This window comes from Ammospiza nelsoni, chromosome 27, assembly GCF_027579445.1.
Source record: "Ammospiza nelsoni isolate bAmmNel1 chromosome 27, bAmmNel1.pri, whole genome shotgun sequence".
In the NCBI taxonomy this organism is placed as follows: domain Eukaryota; kingdom Metazoa; phylum Chordata; class Aves; order Passeriformes; family Passerellidae; genus Ammospiza; species Ammospiza nelsoni.
In genome coordinates, this window is record NC_080659.1 from 5,692,163 (window position 1) to 5,713,955 (window position 21,793).

A 21,793-nucleotide genomic window follows, 5' to 3' on the forward strand; every position below is an offset into this window, starting at 1 on the left:
AGAGATTTGGACCATTCCCCATGGATTTGAGCCCTCCCCAGGAATGCAGAGCACCCAGAGCCGTACCCATGCAGTTGTTTCCCCCGTTGACCTGCATGTACTCAGGTGGGCACACGCAGGTGTAGTTGCCCAGGGTGTTGTAGCAGGTGCCAGGGCCACAGATCCCGATGTGGGCAGAGCACTCATCAATATCTGTGGGAGGAAGGAGACAGAGCACTGGGCACGGGCAGAGAAGGGCACAGGTGGGGTGGGGGTAGGCTTGGCACGAGGGATGGGTGGGCTTGGCACAGGGAGCAGGCTGGGGACAGGTTGGTGATGAGGGAATCTGGAAAGGGGAAGGGATGCTCCCAACCATTCCTGGGGCAGCTGGCACACGTGGTCATCACCTTGGCACACACACAGTTGCCACCCCTGTGTCCCCAGCCCCTGGAGGAGGTGCCACCCCTGTCCCCAGCCCCTGGAGCAGGTGCCACCCCTGTCCCCGGCCCCTGGAGGAGGTGCCACCCCTGTCCCCAGCCCCTGGAGGAGGTGCCACCCCTGTCCCCAGCCCCGGTACCCTCGCAGATCCGGGTGTCCTCGTTGAGGTAGTAGCCCAGGGGACACTCGCACTGGAAGCTGCCGAAGGTGTTGACACAATTCCCGCCCTGGCACAGCCCTGGCAGCTCCTGGCACTCGTCAATGTCTGAGGAGGGGCAGCAGTGGGACATTTTCAGTGCCTGTGCCACCCCCCAGCTGCAGAGAGCTCAGCCCACCATGCCCAGCCCTGCTCTGCACGGCCAAGGATAGCCACGCTTTGTGTCCATCACTTGGTGGTCAGTGGGCCCTCAGTGCCAAGGCACAGAGTGTCCCCACAGCCCTGGGGTCCCCCAGCACCCCATCCCTCAGGAAGGGCCATGGGAACAGGGGTAACTCACCCTCCAGGATGACAGTGATGGGGTTGGGCCGGAACCCTTCTCCCCCAGGGCACAAGGTCTTGTACTCGGCTGTGGAGAAAGGCAGGGGGAGGTGAGGGGGCTGAGGGGCTCCCCTGAAGCAGGAGGGTGGGGAGAGCCAGGAGAGGCCCAGCAGGAGCAGCCATGGGGCTGGGATGGAGCAGCTCCATCCCCATCGCCTGCTGAGCCACCCCACAGCCTGCCCTCCCTTCCAGGGGGGATCCCACATTCCCTCCCCAGCCCACTGGGAATGAAAGACCCCAACCTGGACCCCCAAACACAACAGCGTGGCCTCCCCCCCCCCCCCACTTCACCTCTGCCCTGCCCCGGGTGGAGCAGCAAATCCCAAAGTCAGCACCTCCAGATTGGGCTGAGGATCCACCAGGGAGCGAGCCTGCCCCGGATGGAGCAGCAAATCCCAAACTCAGCATCTCCAGATTGGGCTGAGGATCCATCTGGGAGTGACCCTGTCCCTCTTCCCTCCTTCTCCCTGTGTCCATCCCAAACTCAGCACCTCCAGTTTGGGCTGAGGATCCATGGGGAGTGACCCTGCCCCTCTTCCCTCCTTCCCCCCATGCCCATCCCGAGCTGTTCCCCACTCACTGGTGTTGGCTGGAGGGCAGAGCTCGCAGGGGTTGCCCCAGGCACGGCCCAAGGAGCAGCAGCAGGAGGCCCTGGTGACCCCCACGCCGATCTCGGCGCTGCAGGAGATGCCCCCGTCCCCTCGGTCCTGCGTGTCCAGGAAGCAATTCCCAACGCGGGTATCTGCACACACACAGGGCTCTGAGCAGAGAAACCTCTCCTGGAGAGCTCGGGGGTGCAGGAGGGATGGGATCGTGGAATTGTGGAATGGTTTGGGATGGAGGGGACCTTAAAGGTGACCCCGCTCCACGCCCTGCAAAGGAATGGGAAATCTTCCAGGGATAAGGGAAAATTGGGGGTTACTGGGGCCCTGTGCTGGGAGCTGTGTGGGATCATGGAACCCCAAATGGTTTGGGCTGAAGGGACCTGAAGGACCATCCTGTCCATGGGTAGGGACACCTTCCACGGTGCCAGGCTGCTCCAAGCCCTGTCCAACCCGGCCTTGGGCACTGGCAGGGAATAAAACAGCTCCAGAGCTGCCCTGGAGCAACAAGAGCGCTGTGAGAGTGACACCAGGTGGGACACACTCAGCGGGTCACGGGTTCTGCTGCTGCTGCGGGGTTAAATGCATGGGGGACAGTCAGGGAAGGAACAGCCACAGAGGGACAGCCACCCTCGTTGTGTCCAGCTCCAGCCACACAGGAGCACCAAGAAGGACCCCCAGGTGGGTCTGGGTGGGGTCCCACTCACCCACACAGCCCACCCCCGTGGGGTTCAGCTCGAAGTCCTGGGGGCAGTTGCACAGGTAGCTGCCCGGGGTGTTGACACAGAGCCCGTTGATGCAGTTCACAGGGTCTGCACACTCGTTGATGTCTGAAAGGACGGACAGATGGACGCTGAAGACGGAGGTGAGCGCTGCCAGGAAAGCCCAGCCCAGCCCCAGCTCTGTGCCCAGGTGTATCCCCACCCTTGCCCTGTGCCACCCTCAGCTCCCTGCCCAGAGGAGGAGCACAGCCACGCTCAGCTGTGCCCCCTGGCCACCCCAGCAGCAAGGACACCACAGGGACCACGGGCTGCTTTCAGGCTGCCATGGATGGGCCCAGCAGAGCCCAGAGCCCTGACCTGTGCAGTTGCCCCCACTCCTGTCCAGCTCATATCCATCGTCGCAGGCACAGCGGAACATCCCGGGCAGGTTCTGGCAGGTGCCAAAGACACAGATGTTCTGGAAGGTGCATTCATCAATGTCTGCAAAACAGGGACAGCTGGGGACAGGCTGGGGCAGCCTGAGGGCCAGGACAGGCTGCTCCTGCTCCCACCTCCTGCCCAGCTGTGACCAACCCACCCCAGGATGGTCCTGGTGACATGTGAGACAATCTCCTGGGGGAGCTGGCCCCCCCCACCCTCTCCCCCTCTCTCCCCTCACCCCTTTTCTCCTGGTTTTCCATTTTCAGGAATCCAGGCTCAGTCCAAGGCTGGGCACCAACCGCCACCAGTGGCACAGCTGGCACCTCAGGAGCCTGGCACCAGCAGGTGCTGGGGGCTGGCTCATGGAGCAGGAGGTGCCAGCAGAGGCCAGAGGGACCCAGGAGGGGCTCAGGGCCCGGGCACTCACCCTGGCAGGCCTTGCTGTCCTCGGTGGGGTTGAAGCCCATCTCGCACTCGCAGCGGTACCCGCCGGGGGCGTTGAGGCACTGCCCGTTCTCACACAGGTTCACGTTGTCTGCACACTCATCCACGTCTGCAGGGAGGGACACGGGGATGGGGGCTGCCCTCTGCCAGCCCCGGGGAGCCCAGGAGGGTGCCCACCCACGGCTGGGAGGCTGCAGCTCATGGCCCTGAGCCTCCCCTGACACCTGTGAGGAGGGGCTGGAGCCCTGTGGCACAGACCAGGCTGTGCTCTGGGCACCACCCAGCCAGGCTGGTGGTTCAGAGGGGCTGTCCTGGATTGGAAGATAATGTGTGTATTCTATTTCCATATTTGTCAGAGGCGGGGCAGTTATCTTCTGCTCATTGGGCAGTTTTCTTTATTTCTTCCACAACCAATCCTCCCTCCAGGAGCGATCTTCTGTTAATGGGCCATCAATTATTAATCATCTTCTGTTAATGAGCCATTGAGTGTCACTGCATGGCTGATAAAATCCCATCATCCCATTGGGAGATGCTCCACCCAGGGGGAGGAGCCAAGCATTCCTTCCTGGATATAGTCTGAGGTTTTGGCATACCAGAGCAGCGTTTTCCCACTGCATTTTCCTAGTACAGAACTGTTATTCCTATTCCCACATCTTTCCCTGAGAGCGAGCCCCTTAATTTCAAAATTACAATAATTCAGAGGGAACGGGTTTACATTTTCCATTTCAGGGGAGGCTCCACCTTCCTCAGCAGACAGAATCTGTCTGTTCAAACCCGGGCAGGGGCTGGGGTCTGTCCCAGCCCTGTTCTGAGCCAGCCCAAGGCTCACCTGAGCAGGAGAAGCCGTCGCCGTTGAAGCCGTCGCGGCAGGCGCAGCGGTACGAGCCGGGCGTGTTCACACAGTTGGCGTTCAGGTTGCACTTGTGCTCCTCAGTTGCACACTCATCCAGGTCTGGGCATGGATAACAGCCTGTCAGTGCCTGGCCTGGCTAATCTGGAATGAGCTTGGGCTCCTGGATGGGCTGGACTCACTCATGGAAGCACGGAGTGGTTTGAGTGGGGAGGACCTTAAGGATCATCCAGTTCCACCCCCAGGGACACCTTCCACCAAGCCCTGTCCAGCCTGGCATTTTTGTGGCTTTGCCCTGAGCCTGAGCAGCTACAGGGGCACACAAATGGCCCAGGAGACTGTCTGGAGGCTTCAGCACATTCCCTGAGAGCCTCTATGGGCATCACCAGGACACTGCTGACCCCCTGACCATGTCACCAACATCTACATGGCTTTAAATCCCTCCAGGGATGGAGACTGTGCCAGGGCTGGAAAGACATTTTCCCAATATCCTACTTAAACCCCCTCTGGCCCAGCCTGAGGCCGTTCCCTCTTGTCCTGTTGTCCCCTGTGAGCACAGCCTGACCCCCCAGCTGTCCCCTCCTGTCAGGGAGCTGTGCAGGTCCCCTCTGAGCCTCCTTTTCTCCAGGTTGAACCCCTCCACCTCAGCCCAGGCTCCCCAGAGCCCCTGGAGAGGGCTGGCCCTGCCCTGGTGAGCACTCACCGTTGCACTTGAGCCCGTCCCCGAGCCAGCCCGAGCGACACTTGCACTTGAAGCTGCCGGGGACGTTGATGCAGGAGGCGTGCATGTCACAGTTGTGGGCTCCAATCTCACACTCGTCGATGTCTGCAGAGGAAGGACACCAGGGCTGGCCCAGCTCAGCTCCCCCAGAACAGCAGGGCTGAGCTGGGCTGATCCCACTCCCACAGCTCCCAGGCTCCCAGGGATTTGGGGGAGAGGCTGCCTGGGCTTGGGTGCTGGAGCTGAGGAGCTCAGCCCTGGCAAACGTGCAGGAGGAAGGGCAGGCTCCTGGCTTGGCCAGCACCTGGGAACAGGTGTGTCCTGGCACTGTGTGCCTGCCCAGCACATCCCACAGCATGCCCCACACAGCACCCCGGGCTGGGGCTGCCTCCAGGGCAGTTTCCCAGTTTTCCTCACTGGCAGCCCCAGCTCCAGGCGTGCTGAGCTCCCACCTGTGCACCCCGTGGTTCCCTTCTTGACGAAGTAGCCCAGCTGGCAGTGGCAGATGAAGGAGCCCTTGGTGTTCTCACACTCGCCGTGCAGGCAGATGTTGGGGTTGAGGTCGCACTCGTTCACATCTGCGCGACAAAAGCACCCATGGGACACCCCGAGGATCCCCCAGTGTGGCTCTGGGGACAGGAGGCAGAGGTGGGGCACGGCCAGGGCACAGCCAGGGCCTCACCAATGCAGGTCTTCATGTCCAGGGATGCCATGAAGCCGTCGAAGCAGAGGCAGCGGTACTCGCCGGGGATGTTGGTGCACTGCCCCCCGTCACAGATCTCGGGGTTATCCTCACACTCATCAATATCTGCAGAGAGGAGACCATGCCAAGGTGAACACAGGGAAAGCTGGAGCACCAGGGGGAAGGAGGAAATCCCAAATCGTGAGCGGCTGGGTGTGGCAGTGCAAAGCAAAATCATCCATCTCTGGAAGGGACTTAAAAATGAGACCCCTAATCCTGGAGCCAGCTGTGGGGGACAGAGAGGTCCCTGGGGCAGCACCTGCAAGAGCCAAGGTGGGCACTGACCTGCACAGGACCTCTTGTCTGGCATCAGGGCGTAGCCTTCGCTGCAGCTGCACTCGTAGCTGCCCTCGGAGTTGGAGCAGTGGGTGTCACAGCCCCCATTGGTGATGGTGCACTCGTCGATGTCTGGGGACAACCACAGCACCCTGAGCTGGCAGGGACCCACAGGGACCCAGCCCTGCACAGACAAGGGCCCAGGCAGCAGTTTGGGTGGCAGAAGAGGACACAAATGTCCCCCAGCCACAAGAGAACACCTCATTCCTTCTGCCCAGCCGCTGGCAGCGCCCTCAGAGCCCTGTGCCAGCAGCACAGATTTGGCTGTCGCCCATCCACGACATTCCCCGTTTGCTTTACCCTCTGAACACAACACCCACAAGCCCAGGAAGGTTCTGGGCTCATCCCAAGGTGCTTGAAGGACCCTTTGGAGGAGCACTCACCCACACAGCCCTGCCTGTCTGGCGTGGCCTGGAATCCAGAGTCACAGGAGCACTGGTAGGTGCCGATGACGTTGACGCAGCGCCCGTTGCGACAGAGGTTGTCACTGAGGGAGCACTCGTTGATGTCTGAGGGGACAAGAGCACTTGCAGCAGCCAGCCCTGCTCAGGCCATCAGCTGGTGCCCAAACGGAATTTTTTCCCACTGGTCAAAGGGAGCAGCAAAATGAACAACACCAATGCAACAAAACACTGGGAATGAGCTTGGTCTGGATGAGCTCTTGGCCTTGGAATGAGCCCCTCTGGGATGAGCTGGACCCACTTATCATGGAAGCACAGAAGGGTTTGGGTGGGAGGGACCTTAAGGATCGTCCATGGGCAGGGACACGGGCAGGGACACCTTCCCCCAGCCCAGGCTGCTCCAAACTCTTGGTCACCTCCAGGGATGGGATGTACGGGATGGGAAGGAGACACCCACAGCCCCGCAGGAGCTCTGCCTGTGGGGTTTCCCTGCTGAGCCCTCACCAATGCAGGTGTTGCCCTCGGCTGTCAGCTCGTGCCCAGGGGGGCAGATGCACTCGAAGCTGCCGTCGGTGTTCATGCAGATCCCGCCCCGGCACAGCAGCGGGTCCCGCTCGCACTCGTTGATGTCTGCGTGGGAAAATGGGATTGGTCCCTTCCAGAGGCTTCTCCACTGGGGGAGCACCCCAGAACGGGGAATATCACAGGGTTAACAGGGCAGGGAAAGCTGGGCTTGGCTCCCAGAACAGGGAATATCACGGGATTAACATGGCAGGGAGAGCTTGGATCTCAGAACAGGGAATATCACAGGGTTAACAAGGCAGGGAAAGCTGGGCTTGGAAAAGCTGGGCTTGATCCCAGAACAGGGAATATCACAGGATTAACATGGCAGGGAAAGCTGGGCTTGGAAAAGCTGGGCTTGATCCCAGAACAGGGAATATCACAGGATTAACAGGGCAGGGAAAGCTGGGCTTGGAAAAGCTGGGCTTGATCCCAGAACAGGGAATATCACAGGGTTAACAAGGCAGGGAAAGCTGGGCTTGGAAAAGCTGGGCTTGATCCCAGAACAGGGAATAGCACGGGGTTCACATGGCAGGGAAAGCTGGGCTTGGCTCCCAGAACAGGGAATATCACGGGGTTAACAGGGAGGGGAAAGCTGGGCTGGACCCCAGAACAGGGAATAGCACACAGGTAACAGGGAGGGGAATGCAGGGTTTGGATCTCAGAACAAGGAATATCACAGGTAACAGGGCAGGGAAAGCTGGGCTTGGCTCCAGTGGTCTCCTGGTTAGTTTGAATGTTGGGAAATCCCACCTTGTGCCTCAACCTCAGAACCCAAAAGCCCCTCAGAGACAGCAGAGAAAGGAACTGAGGTTGGATATATTTTTAAAAACTCATTTTCCTCTCATGTTTATTTTCCTGACTCCAGCATTGAAGTTAAGAATGGGTTATTTTCCCTGACTTGGCTAAAACACTGATGAGATTTTCAGGTAAAGAGGGCTGGGATACGCCTGAAAATGGGGGTGACAGGTCCCTACCAAACACCCCCAGATCAGTGGGAGCCTGTTCCTGGTGAATCCCAGGCTGCATTTTCACTGCTGGTGCTGTCCCCTGCCCCAGGCTGCACAGAATTCCTCCCTCAGGAGGCTGAAGTCAAATTCTTTGGCCAAACACAGGTGGGAAGAAGTTAATCCTTGACCACAGGCAATGACAAAACGTCACCACCCCCTTTGGGGTGAGATGACTCAGCTCCCTGTCACCCAGAAAAAAAGGATAAAGTGGAATTGGACAAGTAAGAGCGAGCATTAAATTAAAAAAAAAAAAAAAAAAAAAAAAAGAACAATGAAATTTATATCCTTCTATAAAGATTAGAAATCAGACTACTGCAAGAAGGCAGCAGGTCATGGGTGAGGACTGTGACATTCCCAGGGTCCCAGAAATGGAGCAGGAGGAGGAGGGTGATCAGTGGGAGCTGTGGAAACCCACGCTACAAATTGTACGGAAAAGACAAAGCCCCTGCCAGGGACAGTGATTTATTTTAAAGAGCAGAGAGAATAAAACACGAAAAATAAATAAATGCTGTTGAATCATGGCTTGAAGTGGTTTGAAAGTCCAAGCCAAAGCAGAATATTAAGAGCAGGTCAGTGAGACAAGTGAGTCTGGCTGGACAGAGGACAGGAATGTGGAATGCCAGGAATTAGAGGACAGCAGGAGTCTGGCTGAGCTGTTGGAGACAAACTGAGGTACTGAGGTCACCGATGGGATTTTTTAAGCTCCGAACGAGAAATTATTCAATTGAAAACAGATGAGACTCTGACAGAATAAAAACAAGCCTTGGGCAGACTGGAGGAGCTGTAAGGAACTGTGTGTGAGGATAAAGGGAGATTAAAAGGGCAGGTGAAGGGAGCCCCTATAACTGAGAGGGTGGAAGGGGACACAGGGTGTCCCAGAGGTGGAAGGGGGCACAGGGTGTCCCAGAGCCCCTATAAATGAAGGGGTGGAAGGGGGCAAAGGATGTCCCAGAGGTGGAAGGGGGCACAGGGTGTCCCAGAGCCCCTATAAATGAGGGGGTGGAAGGGGGCAAAGGATGTCCCAGAGGTGGAAGGGGGCACAGGGTGTCCCAGAGGTGGAAGGGGGCACAGGGTGTCCCAGAGCTCCTCATGGAAATGGGAATTGCTCCATGCAGTGTTTGAGGAGCTGGGCACCTCTGGCTGTGCCCTGCCTTTCCTCAGGGCCCTGCCCTGTCCCAGGAGGTGCCCTCAGGGGCTCAGCCTTGCTCACCCATGCAGTTCTTCATCATCATGAAGCCGCTCTCGTAGCCCTCGAAGCACTCGCACTCGAAGCTGCCCGGGGTGTTGACGCACGAGCCGTGGCCGCACAGGTCGGGGGAGATGCGGCACTCGTCGATGTCTGGGGGACAGGAGAAGGTTTTAAAATCATAGGAAATTTGGGGAATTAGAAAGAAAGCCAGGCTTAGTAGGGAAAATGTTAAAGGTAGGCCCTGGGAAATGTTAGGCCTTGTGTTTGCTGGATCATGTGAAGCCGCACCAGTGTTGTCAGTATGTGACAAATTATATAATTGTTAGATGTGATTAGATGTAATTATTGTTGAAAGAATCATGAGAAACTATGTTAGGGGTTGGGGGTCCCTCACCTGTGCAGTTCCTCTCCTCAGCATCCAGAGCGAAGCCGTTGCCGCAGATGCACCTGAAGCTGCCGATGGTGTTCCTGCAGGTGCCGTGGGTGCAGAGCCCGGAGAACACCTTGCATTCGTTCACATCTGGGGGATCAGAGACATCCAGCCAGGGGGGCTCGCCATGAGCCCCCTCACTGCAGCTGAGAACCTCCTCAGCTCAAGCGCCAGCCCTGACTGCCCTTCCTCACCTGCTGCAGTGTGATTTCAGGGTTTACCTCAGAACCTGGGTCCCTCCCCTGAAGATTCCCTCCCAGGTGTGTCAGTCCCCTCTCCTTTCCCCTCCCTGACCCCTGCCCAGCACTGTCTGTCAGTCCTGGAATTCCAGAAGGGATTGGGCAGATTCAAAGGATGCCCTCTACCCCTGAGGGGCATTGGGCCATCCAGGTGTCCTTTGTCCCTCCCCTCCTGTCCCTGGCTGGTGGCTCCCTGCCCCTTCTCTGTCCTCTCCCCAGGGTTAAAGGAACAGCAACCACGGGCTCAGGGAGTTCTGCTGGAGCTGGTGCTGCATTCAGAGGCCAGAATAAAGCTCTGGATCCAAACCCCCCATCAGAACCAACTCCTTTCCTTCACCATTGCCTTAAAGCTTCTCCACAGAGGAAAACCTGAGGAGCAGACTCCATCCCACCACCACCAGAGCTCCTGCAAACCTGGACTTATCTCCACACGCCCAGCTGCAGCACCCAACCAGCCAAAAGTGTCTGTGGGGGTGAAACACCACAGTGCCACTATTTGGTCCAGCACCAAGGGCCAGACGATCCGAGGCACATCCCCACTGTGATCCTGGCGGCTCCAGCACTCACCTTTGTAGAAGGGCCGCCCCGAGAGCACGTCGCCACGGTTGGCGAAGCCGGGCCCGCGGGGACACAGCGCCTTGAACTCGGCAGAGCCAGCGCGGGGACACTCCTCGCAGTCAGAGCCCCAGGCCGAGCCCACGGAGCAGCAGCACATGTCCATGCGGAACTTGCCGGGCAGCGGCTCCGTGCACTCGTCCTCGTCCCAGCGCATGTAGCACTGCTCCACACGCACGTCTGGGGACACAGCGTGCACGCACGTGGGTCTGCTGCCCACTGTGGGCTTGTCTGATGCGTTGTGATGTCTCAGAAACCCAGTCCCTCCCATGGTCATTCCCTCCCAGCTGTGTCAGCCACCTCTCCCTTCCCCTCTCTGACCCCTCCCAGCACTGTCTGTGAATCCTGGAATTCCAGAACTCAGTTAGCAGATTGAAAGGATGCTCTCTACCCCCTGGGGGGCATTGGGCCATCCAGGTGTCCTTTATCCCTTTGTCCCTCCCCTCCTGTCCCTGCCTGGTGGCTCCCTGCCCCTTCCCTCCCCTCTCCCCGGGGTTAAAAGGAGCAGCAACCACGGGCTCAGGGAGTTCTGCTGGAGCTGTTGCTGGTGGGGAGGTGGCAAGTGGGAGGGCAGGATCGGGGCAGAGGAGGCGTCCTTACCCACACAGGTCCTGGCAGTGCCATCCAGGGTCAGCCCCTCGGGGCACTCGCAGCGGAAGGAGCCGGCCGAGTTCACGCAGCGCCCGTTGGGGCACACGCCCGGGAACACCTCGCACTCGTTCACATCTGTGGGGTGGCACGGGTCAGGGATGGCGAGGGACGGCACGGGGACACGGCCAGGGGGGGCTCAAGGGGCTCCTGGAGGGGCTGGGAGGAGCCCAGAGCTGCCCACCAGGATCCAAGTGGCAACTTAGCCATGAAAACCGGGCAGAAACAGAGCCAGGATCTGGGCACAGACAGACGGACAGACACACAGACAGACAGAGGGCAGAGAGTGGAGATCCCCCCAAGGACTCAGAGAGGCAGGAGAACAGTGACCACATTCCCAAGAAAAGCAGTTTTCCCTCCCTGCAGCACTTTACCTTCACAGGTGACGCCCTTCATGCGGGCGTAGCCCCGGGGACAGGCGGTGTCTGCAAGGGACAGGGATGTCAGCAGGGAAACCCTTCCAGCTTTCCCACAGAACCATGGAACACCCAGAGCTGGGAGGGACCCACAGGACCACCCAGCCCAGCTCCCGACCCTCCACAGCCCCCCACCAACCCCACCGTGTCCCTGAGAGCGCCCGAGCACGCTGTGGGCATTTCTCCCTGTCCCTGCTCTCCATCCCCACTCCAGCATTTCCCGGGAATGCCCGGGCCTGGCAGAGCCTCACCGATCTCGCAGCGCTCGCAGGGGCTGCCCCAGGCTGCCCCCAGGGTGGCACAGCACTCGGATTTCAGCGTGGCCCCGTTGATGTTGACCTCGCAGCGCCCGTCCTGGATGTTGAGCCAGCAGGTGCCCTTCATGCTGTCTGCAGGGACACACCGGGGGCTCAGGGGCTGCCCCGTGCCCCCAAACCCGGGGCTGGCAGCCCTGAGAGGCAGCTGGGAGGAGCTGTCCCTCCCAGGGAGTCACTGATCCCTGAGGATGTGGTTGTTCCCACAACCCAGAGCCCTAAAACCCTTCCAGCGCCACCCCTGCCATGGGGACACCATCCCTGGTCCCAAGGTGCTCCAGCCTGGCCTTGGACACTGCCAAGGACCCACAGCTGCTCTGGGAAATCCATCCCAGGCTCCCAACACCCTCCCAGACAGGAATTCCCCCCCAGCATCCCATCCATCCCTGTCCCCGTGCCAGGCCGGGTGACGGTGCAGGGTGACGCTGGCAGTGCCACCTGGGCTGGCAGGAGCTGGCCCTGCTCACCCACACAGATGGTGCCACTGGGGTCCAGTTTGCTGCCCGGGGAGCACTCGCAGGCGAAGGAGCCGGCGTTGTTCCTGCACAGCCCGTTCACACACGGGTTGGACGTGCACTCGTTGATGTCTGAGGGGACAAAGGGACAAAAGTCACAGAGGGGAGTGACAGGGACACGGCCCTGGGGGGAACAAAAACTGGAGGAGGCGAGAGCACAGGGAGTGAAAAATTGTGGGTTTAAATTGTTTTTTACATTGTTTTAAATATAATAATATAATTTAAAATATGTTAAAATATATATTTATATATAAAATATAAATACATATAAAAATATAAATGTATAAAGTGTGTAATATATAAATATGTTATGATATAATAATGATGTAGAACATAAAAATATTATATAATATACCAATATAATATATATAGTATATCATAAATATTTATAATATATGGTATGTTATATATATTATATAATCGAAATTATATTTATATATTATATATTATATATTATTTATTATATAATATATTATATATAATATATATAATATACTGTATAATAATATAGCGTAGAATGTAAGAAATACTACATAAATAATAAATTATAAATTATATAAAAATTCCATATAAATATATAAATTATAGCTAGAAACATGTAATATAGAGAGACCTAATAACAATATTAAAAAAAATACAATATTTACAAAAAGTATTTGGATTGAAGGTGGTTGGAGCACTTGTGTGCAAAGTGCCAGTTCTCAAATATTTGAGGCCTCTGCGCACAGGAAACCATTTTTTCCTCCTCCAAATCACAGCCTTTCAATCAAATTCCCCAAACCTTGCAATTTTGGTCAGGCCTCAAGCTCAAATTCTGTGGCCCTGGAGGAAATTGCTCTGGTTTCCAGGCTCAGATGTTTTGGGGTCAGGTGCCCATTCTGCTTTGAACCCAGTGTGAAGTATCACTAAAAACCACAGGAAAAAAACCCTAAAAATGAGGTAAAACCCCCTGAACCCCAAAGGTGCAGCTGCTGCAAATGCAGAGCAGCGCAAAGGGAAGGGAAGCAGGGATTTGCAGCCCCAGGCAGGAGCTCAGGCTGTGTTTTTGCAGGTGCTGGGGCTGCCCGGCCCCGTTACCTTCGCAGGTGTCGGTCTCGGTGCGGAACACGAAGCCCTTGGGGCAGGTGCAGGTGTAGCTGCCAGGGGTGTTCCTGCACAGCCCGTTGTCACACAGCAGCCGGTTGACGCTGCACTCGTCCACATCTGGGGACAGATGCGGCATCCGTCAGCTGCTTCGGGCTGAGAAGGGTTAATTTCCCCCACGCAGTCACGGGAGGCACCCACGGGATCATTGATCCAACCTCAGCCTCTGCAGAGGCACCCCAACAATCCCAGCCTGTCCCAAGGTGTCCAAAGGCTCCTGCAGCTCTGGCAGGGCTGGGAAGGGACCATTCCCTGGGGAATTCAGTGCCCACCACCCTCAGGGGGAAGAACCTTTCCTGATCTCCCTCCCAAATCCCAGAACCTCTCCCTGATCTCCATCTGAAATCCCTCAACCTTTCCTGATCTCCATCTGAAATCCCTGAACCTTTCCTGATCTCCATCCCAAATCCCTGAACCTTTCCTGATCTCCATCCCAAATCCCTGAACCTTTCCTGATCTCCATCCCAAACCCCCTGAACCTTTCCCTGATCTCCATCCCAAATTCCAGAACATTTCTCTGCTGTCCATCCCACCTCCCTGGCACAGCTCCAGCCATTTCCTAGGTCCTGTCCCTGTTCCCAGAGCAGAAATCAGAGCTGCTGAACCCCAGCCCACGGGGAGCAGGGCACAAATTCCTTGTTTTCCTTTCCCCACTGAAATCCTTATCCCAACCCATGAGCTCCCCAGCTTCCACCTTTCCCATTCTCCCCCCAGCCCAGCTGCTGGGGGGAATTTGGATGATGCTCAAGGGGACCAGGTGCTGCAGCATCTCCTGGAGGTGCCTGGCACCCCCTGAGCCCCAGCCCTGACTCACCCACGCAGTTCTTGCCCGTGGGGTCGGACTCGTAGCCCAGGTTGCAGATGCAGCGGTAGCTGCCCCGCAGGTTCTCACACATCCCGTTGGGGCAGATGTCAGGGTTCAGGGCGCACTCGTTGATGTCTGAAAGGCAAAAAGAGGTGCGTGAGCTGGAGCCCAGCAAAGGCAAAGACAGAAACCTTCCATCCCCTGGCTCTTCGCCGCAGGAGCCATGGAGTCTCAGAGTAGTTTGGGTTGGGAGGGACCTCAAAGCCCGTCTTGTTCCAATTCTACCATTCCAGGCTGGCCTTGGAGAGTCCAAGGATGGGGCAGCCACAGCTTGTCCCTGTCCTGAGCCAGCCTGGGGCTCTGAGCTCAGGAGGAGAGAGCTGGGTAAGGGGCTGGGATAAGCCCAGTTTAATGTCAAGGGCTCTCAGGTCCCAGTGTGACATCTCAGAGTGTTCTTTATCCCAGTTCCAAGCTCAGGAATTGAATTATCCCTGGGTTCAGCACTGAGTGACCCAGAAGGGTGGCAGCCAGGTGGGCACTGCCCCTTCCCTGCAGCAGCATCCCTTCCTCTGCTCTTTTGGAGCCAAGCCCTGGTGCCAGGGCAGAGATTTCAGCCTGGCAAGCCCCAGCCTGGCCCAGCCCCGGCAGTCTGTGCTGGCACCACAGTGTCCCCGCAGTGCCAGATGGCCACGGCTGCCCAGGCACTGCTGGCCTTTATCCCCACACTCTTGGAGCTCAGTTCCATCGAGGGAAACCCAGCCTGGAGAGCTCTGAGTGCAGCCCTGGCTCCAGGCAGGGGTGGAATGACCAAGAGCGTGGCCTTGCTAGAAGGAGCCTCACCATTCCCATGGGACTGCCTCTGGCCAGGACAAGGAGCCCTGGATGGGAGCCCAAGGAGCCACCAGGGCTTTGCCTCTGGCTCCTTCCCTCTGGAAGGCTTGGCAGGGCTGCCTGGCTGCTCTGTGCTCTCCTTGCTGATCCAAGCACTGCCCAGGGCTGGCACTGGCACCTCTTGGAACTCAAAGCCGCCCCTTGGCAGCACAGTTTGTCACCTCCCTCTGCCTGGGACACCCCAAAGAGCAGCTGGAGAGCAGAGGAGGGAAACAACCAGGAGGGTCCCACTGCTCATTCCCGTCACAGCAGGGATGGGAGCCCAAGATCTCCTGGCACAGCTCCCACAGGAAAAGCAGCTAAGGGTGCTGTGGGATGTGCATGTGGAATCCTGCATGCCCCTGAGGAATCCTGCATGCCCCTGGGGAATCTTGCATGCTCCTGAGGAATCCTGCATGCCCCTGGGGAATCTTGCATGCTCCTGAGGAATCCTGCACGTCACATCCCTCTGGAATTCTGCACCCACCTCTGCCATCAGCCGTGATCCCGATGCCGCTGCTGCAGAGAGCCTGGAATTCCGCTGGGGACAGAGCACAACAGAGCCATCAGCCTGGCAGGACATTCCCCTCAGGGAGCTTCACTGAGCTGAGGGCTTCAACCCACCAAGATTTAATTCTGTGTTTGTCACAGGGGCAGTTCTAGGCCTGTTTATGCTCATACAACACAGTCACAGGTGTGAGGTGAATTGGGAGGGACCCCAAGGATCATCCAGCCCAACCCCTGGACCAGCCCAGGCACCCCAACAATCCCACCTGTGCCTGGGGGTGCTGTCCAAGCTCCCCTGAGCTCTCCCAGCCTCGCTGCTGTGACCTTGTGCATTTAATGCCGATGCTCCCACTTCCAACTTCCACCCCGTTTATAATTTATCCATAAATTATGGATTATGGATATGATTATGGATTATGGATATTCATTATGGATCTGGATTATGGATATGGATATATTATGGATTATGGATATTGATTACGGATGTTCATTATGGATTATGGATATTCACTATGGATATATTGTGGATTATTGATATGGATTATGGATATTCATTACGGATTATGGATATTCACTATGGATATGGATATAGTATGCATTATGGATATTGATTATTGATTATGGATATGGAATATGGATATTGATTATGGATATATTATAGATTATGTATATGGATTATGGATATTGATATATTATGGATTATTGATATGGATTATGGATATTGATTGTGGATATGGATTATTGATTATTGATTATGGATTATAGATTGTGGATTACGGGTTGTAGATTACGGATGATGTCCCAACCAACGCCACGGCCCAGCCCGGCGTGGCCTCACCCGAGTTCTTGGCCGGGCAGGGCTGGCAGGGCTCCCCGAAGCCGTGGTCGGGGTTGGCGCAGCAGCACTCGGACTTGGTGACGGCGCCGGGGAAGGGGCGGGCGCAGGTGCCCTTCTTGATGCCCCCGTAGCAGGTGCTGCGCATGTGGGTGTCCACGCAGACGCGGCCGTCCACGCCGATGGCCAGGCCCCCCAGGCACTCGCAGCGGAACGAGCCCTCGGTGTTGATGCACCAGCCGTTCATGCAGATCCCCGGCGTCTCGCACTCGTCGATGTCTGGGCAGGGCAGGGCAGGAGAGGGGTGAGATCGGGGGGAGGGACACGGGGAGAGGGGTGGGGGACAGGGAGAGAGGGGTGGGACATGAGGAAAGGCAACTGGGACAGATGGAGAGGTCTGGGACACATGGAGAGAGGGCTGCGACATGAGGAAAGGGGACTGGGACACAGAGAGAGGGCTAGGAGAGAGGGAGAGAGGGTTGGAACATGAGGAGAGAGGGTTGGGACACAGGGAGAGGGCTGCGACATGAGGAAAGGGGACTGGGACACACAGAGAGAGGGCTGGGACACACAGAGAGAGGGCTGGGACACACAGAGAGAGGGCTGGGACACATGAACAGGGGCAGAACACATGGATTGGAGCTCAGGACATGCAGAGAGAGGCTTAGGACACACAGGGAGGGGATCAGGATGCATAGGAAAGGCTCAAGTCACACTGAAAGAGGCTCAGAACATTAAAACAGAAGGTCAAATACACTGAGAGAGGCTCAGGACACACAGACAAGGGCTCAGAACATGACAACCTTTCCCCTTTTTGCCAATTCTGCCACAAAGGGCCGATGTCCGGCAGCACAGCAGGAGCTGCCTGGCCACACCCTTGGATTTCTCATCTCCCCTTGCCCTGAGGAGCTCACAGGTGCCCTGAGGAATGTGGGCAGGGGCTGGGGCTGGGAAGAGCCCACCCGGGGCTCACTCACCCACGCAGTAGCGCCCGTTGGGAGCCAGGACAAAGCCAGGTTTGCAGATGCACTTGAAGCTCCCGTCCTCGTTGATGCACATCCCATTGAGGCACATGTTGGTGGTGGCACACTCGTCGTGGTCTGGGGGCACACACACAGCACTCCGGAGCTGCAGCAAGACCCTCCTGTGGCCCAAACCCCCCCCTGTGCCCCATCCCATGGCCAAACTGTGGGTGCTGGGCCTCAAAGCAGAAAGGGAGATGCTTGGGGAACCTCCAAGAGCATCAGCTGCAAGCCCAGGGTCACCTTTCCTGGTCAGAGCTGTCCTGCTCCAGCCCTGCTGATCCCTGCACCCCAAACCCCCTCACAGAAACACCTCCCCAGCCCTCTCCTGGGGCACAGCCCAGGTTAACAGCCCAGGGAGGAGGTGGTCCCAGCCCAGCCCTGGGCTGCTGGAGGCAGGGGAGCCTCACCCACGCAGTTCTTGCCGTCGGGGGTGATCTCAAAGCCGGCGTTGCAGATGCACTGGAAGCTGCCGTCGGTGTTGACGCAGCGCCCGTTCCTGCACATCACCCCGTTCATGATGCACTCGTCAATGTCTGCAGGGAAAGCACCAAAAGTGGCAGCAGGGAGAGACAGGAGCGGCCCCAGCTCAACGCCCCCTGTGAGAAACTCTCATTGCCCTCAGACACGGGAATTCATCCTCAAAAATCCCACTTGGGAAATCGGAATCTTTTCACCTTTCCGGGCAGTGGGGGAGGCTTTGGAAGCCACTTTGCAATGAAGGGAGAAAATGAACATTTCAGAGCTTGGGCACTGCCATGGGAATCTGCCTTTTCTCGTTGCTCCCATGTGGAACAGTCCCTTCCCATCCCTCTTTTTTGGCAGTCCCTCACCTGCAGCAACCTCTTGGCAGAACAGCCTTGCTGGAAATGCTGCATCCACACCAACATGGCCCAGAACCCCCACTTTTGTCAAATGAAGCTCTCCCAACGGAATTCTGTTCTTGGGGAGGACTCTGCAGCTCCCTTGATTGCCACCAGAAAATTTTAGGGAAAGCCAGAGGAAACTTCTGGAGAGATTCCATCTCACACCCAGCCCTGCTGGGGACCCCACACTGCATTTCACCCTACCACCCCTTTTTGGTGCCAGGGGCTCTGCTGACCCCTCTGCCACCCCCCAAAAAAGGGGGCACAGCCCTTACCAATGCAGGCCTGCTTGGTGGGGGTACTCTGGAAGCCCTCGTGGCACTTGCAGTGGTAGGAGCCCGGCGTGTTGACGCAGTCACCGTGGACGCAGGGGCTGCTCGAGCACTCATCCACGTCTGCAACGGGGGGAAAAAACCCCAGGTGTGAGGGACCCTGAGGCACAGCAGAGCCCAGGAGCAGCGAGAGCAGCCTGGAGGAGCCCTGGGGCTCTGGGACAGCCCCTCTCACCGATGCACTCCCCGCGGACGTCCTGCTTGTAGCCCATGTTGCACTCGCAGCGGTAGCTGGACGGCGTGGGGATGCAGCGCCCGTTCAGGCACAGGTTGGTGAAGTGTTTGCAGATGTCGATGGTCTGGTTCAGGGTGGCTGTTCCTGGGGGGCACACAGAGGGTTGGGGAGCCCTTAGGGGAAGCACTGGGAAGGGTTGGGGAGCCCCGGGATGTCCCCAGGACTCAGGATGGGGTGGCAGTTCCTGGAGGACACAGGAAGGGTTGGGGAGCCCTTATGGGAAGCACTGGGAAGGGTTGGGGAGCCCTGGGATGTCCCCAGGTCTCAGGATGGGGTGGCAGTTCCTGGGGGACACAGGAAGGGTTGGGGAGCCCTTAGGGGAAGCACTGGGAAGGGTTATGGAGCCCCGGGATGTCCCCAGGTCTCAGGATGCGGTGGCAGTTCCTTGGGGCTGGGACAAACCGGGACCAAGGCGGGACAAAGGCGGAATTACCGATGCTGGAGCTCCCCTGGCTCATCCCGGGCAGCCCCGGGATCCCGCCCTGCCCGTTGGCCCCGTTGGGGCCGATGCCCCCGGGCCCGTTGAGTCCCGGCCCGACCCCGTTGGGCACGAATGAGGGAATTCCTGGGAAGTTCATCCCGGGGAAGCCTGGCATGACCGGGAGCCCCTCGATGCACAGCCTGCGGTACTCCTCTGAAACAAAAGAGGGCTTTGGCTGCAGTGCCGGCAGCAAAGGGTGGGTCCTGGTGGGAATGGGGGTAGGAAATGTGGGAATGGGGAAGAAGGATGAGGAGGGATTGAACATCCCTCACCCCATGGTGGGGAATGGGGGTAGGAAATGGTGGGAATGGGGAAGAAGGATGAGGAGGGATTGAACACCCCTCACCCCATGGTGGGGCCAGGGGGTCTGGCAGAGGATTTTTGGGACACCTGGCACCGAGTGGTCCCTCCAGGCAGGGAAGGATGAGCGTGGAGAAGCTCTGCCCTGCTCAGAGCTGGGGCTGAAGGAGGGGATGCACAGTTTGCTTTGCTGAGAGGGGAGGGGAATGGACCAGGTGCTGGTGCCTCTAAATAGCTGGTGCACCTTGGGGACAGGGCTTGGTGGCACCTGGAAAGCTTTTCCAGCCTCATTTTCCAACAGGCAGGGTTTTGGAGTGCTGGTTTTGGGGTGCAGGGCTTGAGGTGGTCGTTTTGGCATGCCGGGTTTGGGGTACAGAGTTTTGGGGTGCCGGGTTTGGGGTGCCGGGTTTGAGATGCAGGGGTTTGGGTCCTGGTTTTGGGGTACAGGGTTTTCCGTGCCGGGTTTGGGGTGCCGGGTTTGAGATGCAGGGGTTTGGGTCCTGGTTTTGGGGTACAGGGTTTTCCGTGCCGGGTTTGGGTGCAGGGTTTTGGGGTGCCGGGTTTGGGGTGCCGGGTTTGAGATGCAGGGTTTTGGGTCCTGGTTTTGGGGTACAGGGTTTTCCGTGCCGGGTTTGGGTGCAGGGTTTTGGGGTGCCGGGTTTGGGGTACCGGTTTCGGGATGATTTTTGGGGTGACTTACCCGAGCCCCGCACGGGGCACACCTCGGGGGTCTGGCCGATGGCCCAGCAGCGCCCCGAGTCGCAGCAGCACTGCATCCTGCTGGCCTGGCCCGGAACGTCCCCGGCACAGCGACCGCCCAGCAGCGCCGAGAAACACGTGCCCAGGCGCTGGTCTGAGGGGACAGAGCGGGGACAGGGTGGGGACAGCGCCGGGAGAGGAAGAGGAATGGGAAGAGGGACAGGGATAGGGATGGGGACAAGGACAAGGACAGGAACAGGGATGAGAACAGGGATGAGGGGAGGGAGAGAGACAGGGAGAGGGATGAGGATAGGGACAGGGATGGGGAGAAAGAAAGGGAATAGGACAGGAACAGGGACAAGGACAGGGAGAGGGACAGGGATGGGGACAGGAATGAGGAGAGGGAGAGAGACAGGGAGAGGGACAGGGATGAGGACAAGGACAGAGACAGGGGTGGGGACAGGGAGAAAGAAAGGGAGAAGGACAGGGAGAAGGACAGGGATGGGGAAAGGGACAGGACAGGGATGGGGACAAGGACAGGGACAGGGACAAGGAGAAAGAAAGGGAGAAGGACAGGAACAGGGACAAGGACAGGGAGAGGGAAAGGGACAAGGGAGAGGGACAAGGATGGGGATGGGGACAGGGACAAGGACAGGGACAAGGAAAGGAAGAAGACACACAGTCACAATGTGGCACCACCACGCTCTCAGGCAGCTCCTGAGGGCCCATCCCCATGGAATCTCTCCCTGCCATCCCCTGTCTCAGCCTGGCCCCCCTGACCCCAACCCTGCCCCTTCTGGGGGGATTTTGTGGCTCCTGGCCGAGGCACTGAGGGTCTCTCACATCCAGCAGGCTCCATCCACCTGGCACCAAGCCCTGCAGGAAAACCTGGAATCTTCCCCTCCTGCTCTCCCACCTTGCTTCTTCTCAAGTCGCTTAATGAGGGGGAAAGTCTCCCGGGGTGTGGCTGCCACTTCCCGGGAGTGTAATTGGGATTAATGGCCCGGGGCTGTTTGATCTGGGGCTGGGGGTGCATTCTGCTCCCAGCACAGCTCGGGGACCCCCAGGGCACAGTGACCCCAGTTCAAACCAGCAGCTCCTTCCCCAGAGCTGGGTTCAGGGGGAATTGCTCCTTTCAGGAAACTTTACCCACCAAAAACACCAGCAGACACAAAGCCAGACCTGGAGAGGGGGATTTGGAAGCAAAGCTGGATCAGCCCCTAATCCTCAGGAAGGGGAGGAGAAGCCCTGGGGGTGTTTGGGACCAGCTTGCACAAAACCCCAGAAAAGCAGAAAATGCTGCGGGAGAGAGGGGAGGGGAAATTCCTGCTGGGATTAGGGAGAGCTCAGAGGTGGGGATTGAGCCCTGGGGCTGACCAGGTCCAGCCAGGATGGAAGGGCAGGAGGGGAAGGGAAGGGGGTCCTGCTCATGCTGAGGGGACAGGAATGATTCCAGGCTGGGTCTGGGGTCTGGCAGAGCAGAAGGGAAGGGGGTCCTGCTCATCCTGAGGGGACAGGAATGATTCCAGGCTGGGTCTGGGGTCTGGCAGGGCAGGGGGAAGGGGGTC

General features: G+C 58.0%; 1 protein-coding gene across 1 annotated transcript in view; it reads right to left on the minus strand.

Moving 5' to 3' along the window:
• Positions 1-21,793, minus strand: part of LOC132084430 (fibrillin-2-like) — a 67,792-nt gene that overhangs the window by 15,832 nt on the left and 30,167 nt on the right. The window contains exons 9-39 of the mRNA XM_059489498.1: positions 20,227-20,379; positions 19,179-19,379; positions 18,686-18,829; positions 18,454-18,573; positions 17,723-17,848; positions 17,268-17,390; positions 16,294-16,569; positions 15,436-15,489; positions 14,088-14,213; positions 13,208-13,333; positions 12,083-12,202; positions 11,553-11,690; positions 11,260-11,310; positions 10,838-10,963; positions 10,190-10,417; positions 9,348-9,473; positions 8,975-9,103; positions 6,698-6,823; positions 6,176-6,301; positions 5,742-5,864; positions 5,397-5,522; positions 5,167-5,292; positions 4,697-4,819; positions 3,973-4,095; positions 3,127-3,252; positions 2,637-2,759; positions 2,265-2,387; positions 1,536-1,697; positions 915-983; positions 557-682; positions 67-192 (exon numbers count right to left, since the gene is read on the minus strand). Coding sequence (XP_059345481.1) covers positions 67-192; positions 557-682; positions 915-983; positions 1,536-1,697; positions 2,265-2,387; positions 2,637-2,759; positions 3,127-3,252; positions 3,973-4,095; positions 4,697-4,819; positions 5,167-5,292; positions 5,397-5,522; positions 5,742-5,864; positions 6,176-6,301; positions 6,698-6,823; positions 8,975-9,103; positions 9,348-9,473; positions 10,190-10,417; positions 10,838-10,963; positions 11,260-11,310; positions 11,553-11,690; positions 12,083-12,202; positions 13,208-13,333; positions 14,088-14,213; positions 15,436-15,489; positions 16,294-16,569; positions 17,268-17,390; positions 17,723-17,848; positions 18,454-18,573; positions 18,686-18,829; positions 19,179-19,379; positions 20,227-20,379 — 4,095 coding nt within the window. The remainder of the gene's footprint in view (positions 1-66; positions 193-556; positions 683-914; positions 984-1,535; positions 1,698-2,264; positions 2,388-2,636; positions 2,760-3,126; positions 3,253-3,972; positions 4,096-4,696; positions 4,820-5,166; positions 5,293-5,396; positions 5,523-5,741; positions 5,865-6,175; positions 6,302-6,697; positions 6,824-8,974; positions 9,104-9,347; positions 9,474-10,189; positions 10,418-10,837; positions 10,964-11,259; positions 11,311-11,552; positions 11,691-12,082; positions 12,203-13,207; positions 13,334-14,087; positions 14,214-15,435; positions 15,490-16,293; positions 16,570-17,267; positions 17,391-17,722; positions 17,849-18,453; positions 18,574-18,685; positions 18,830-19,178; positions 19,380-20,226; positions 20,380-21,793) is intronic.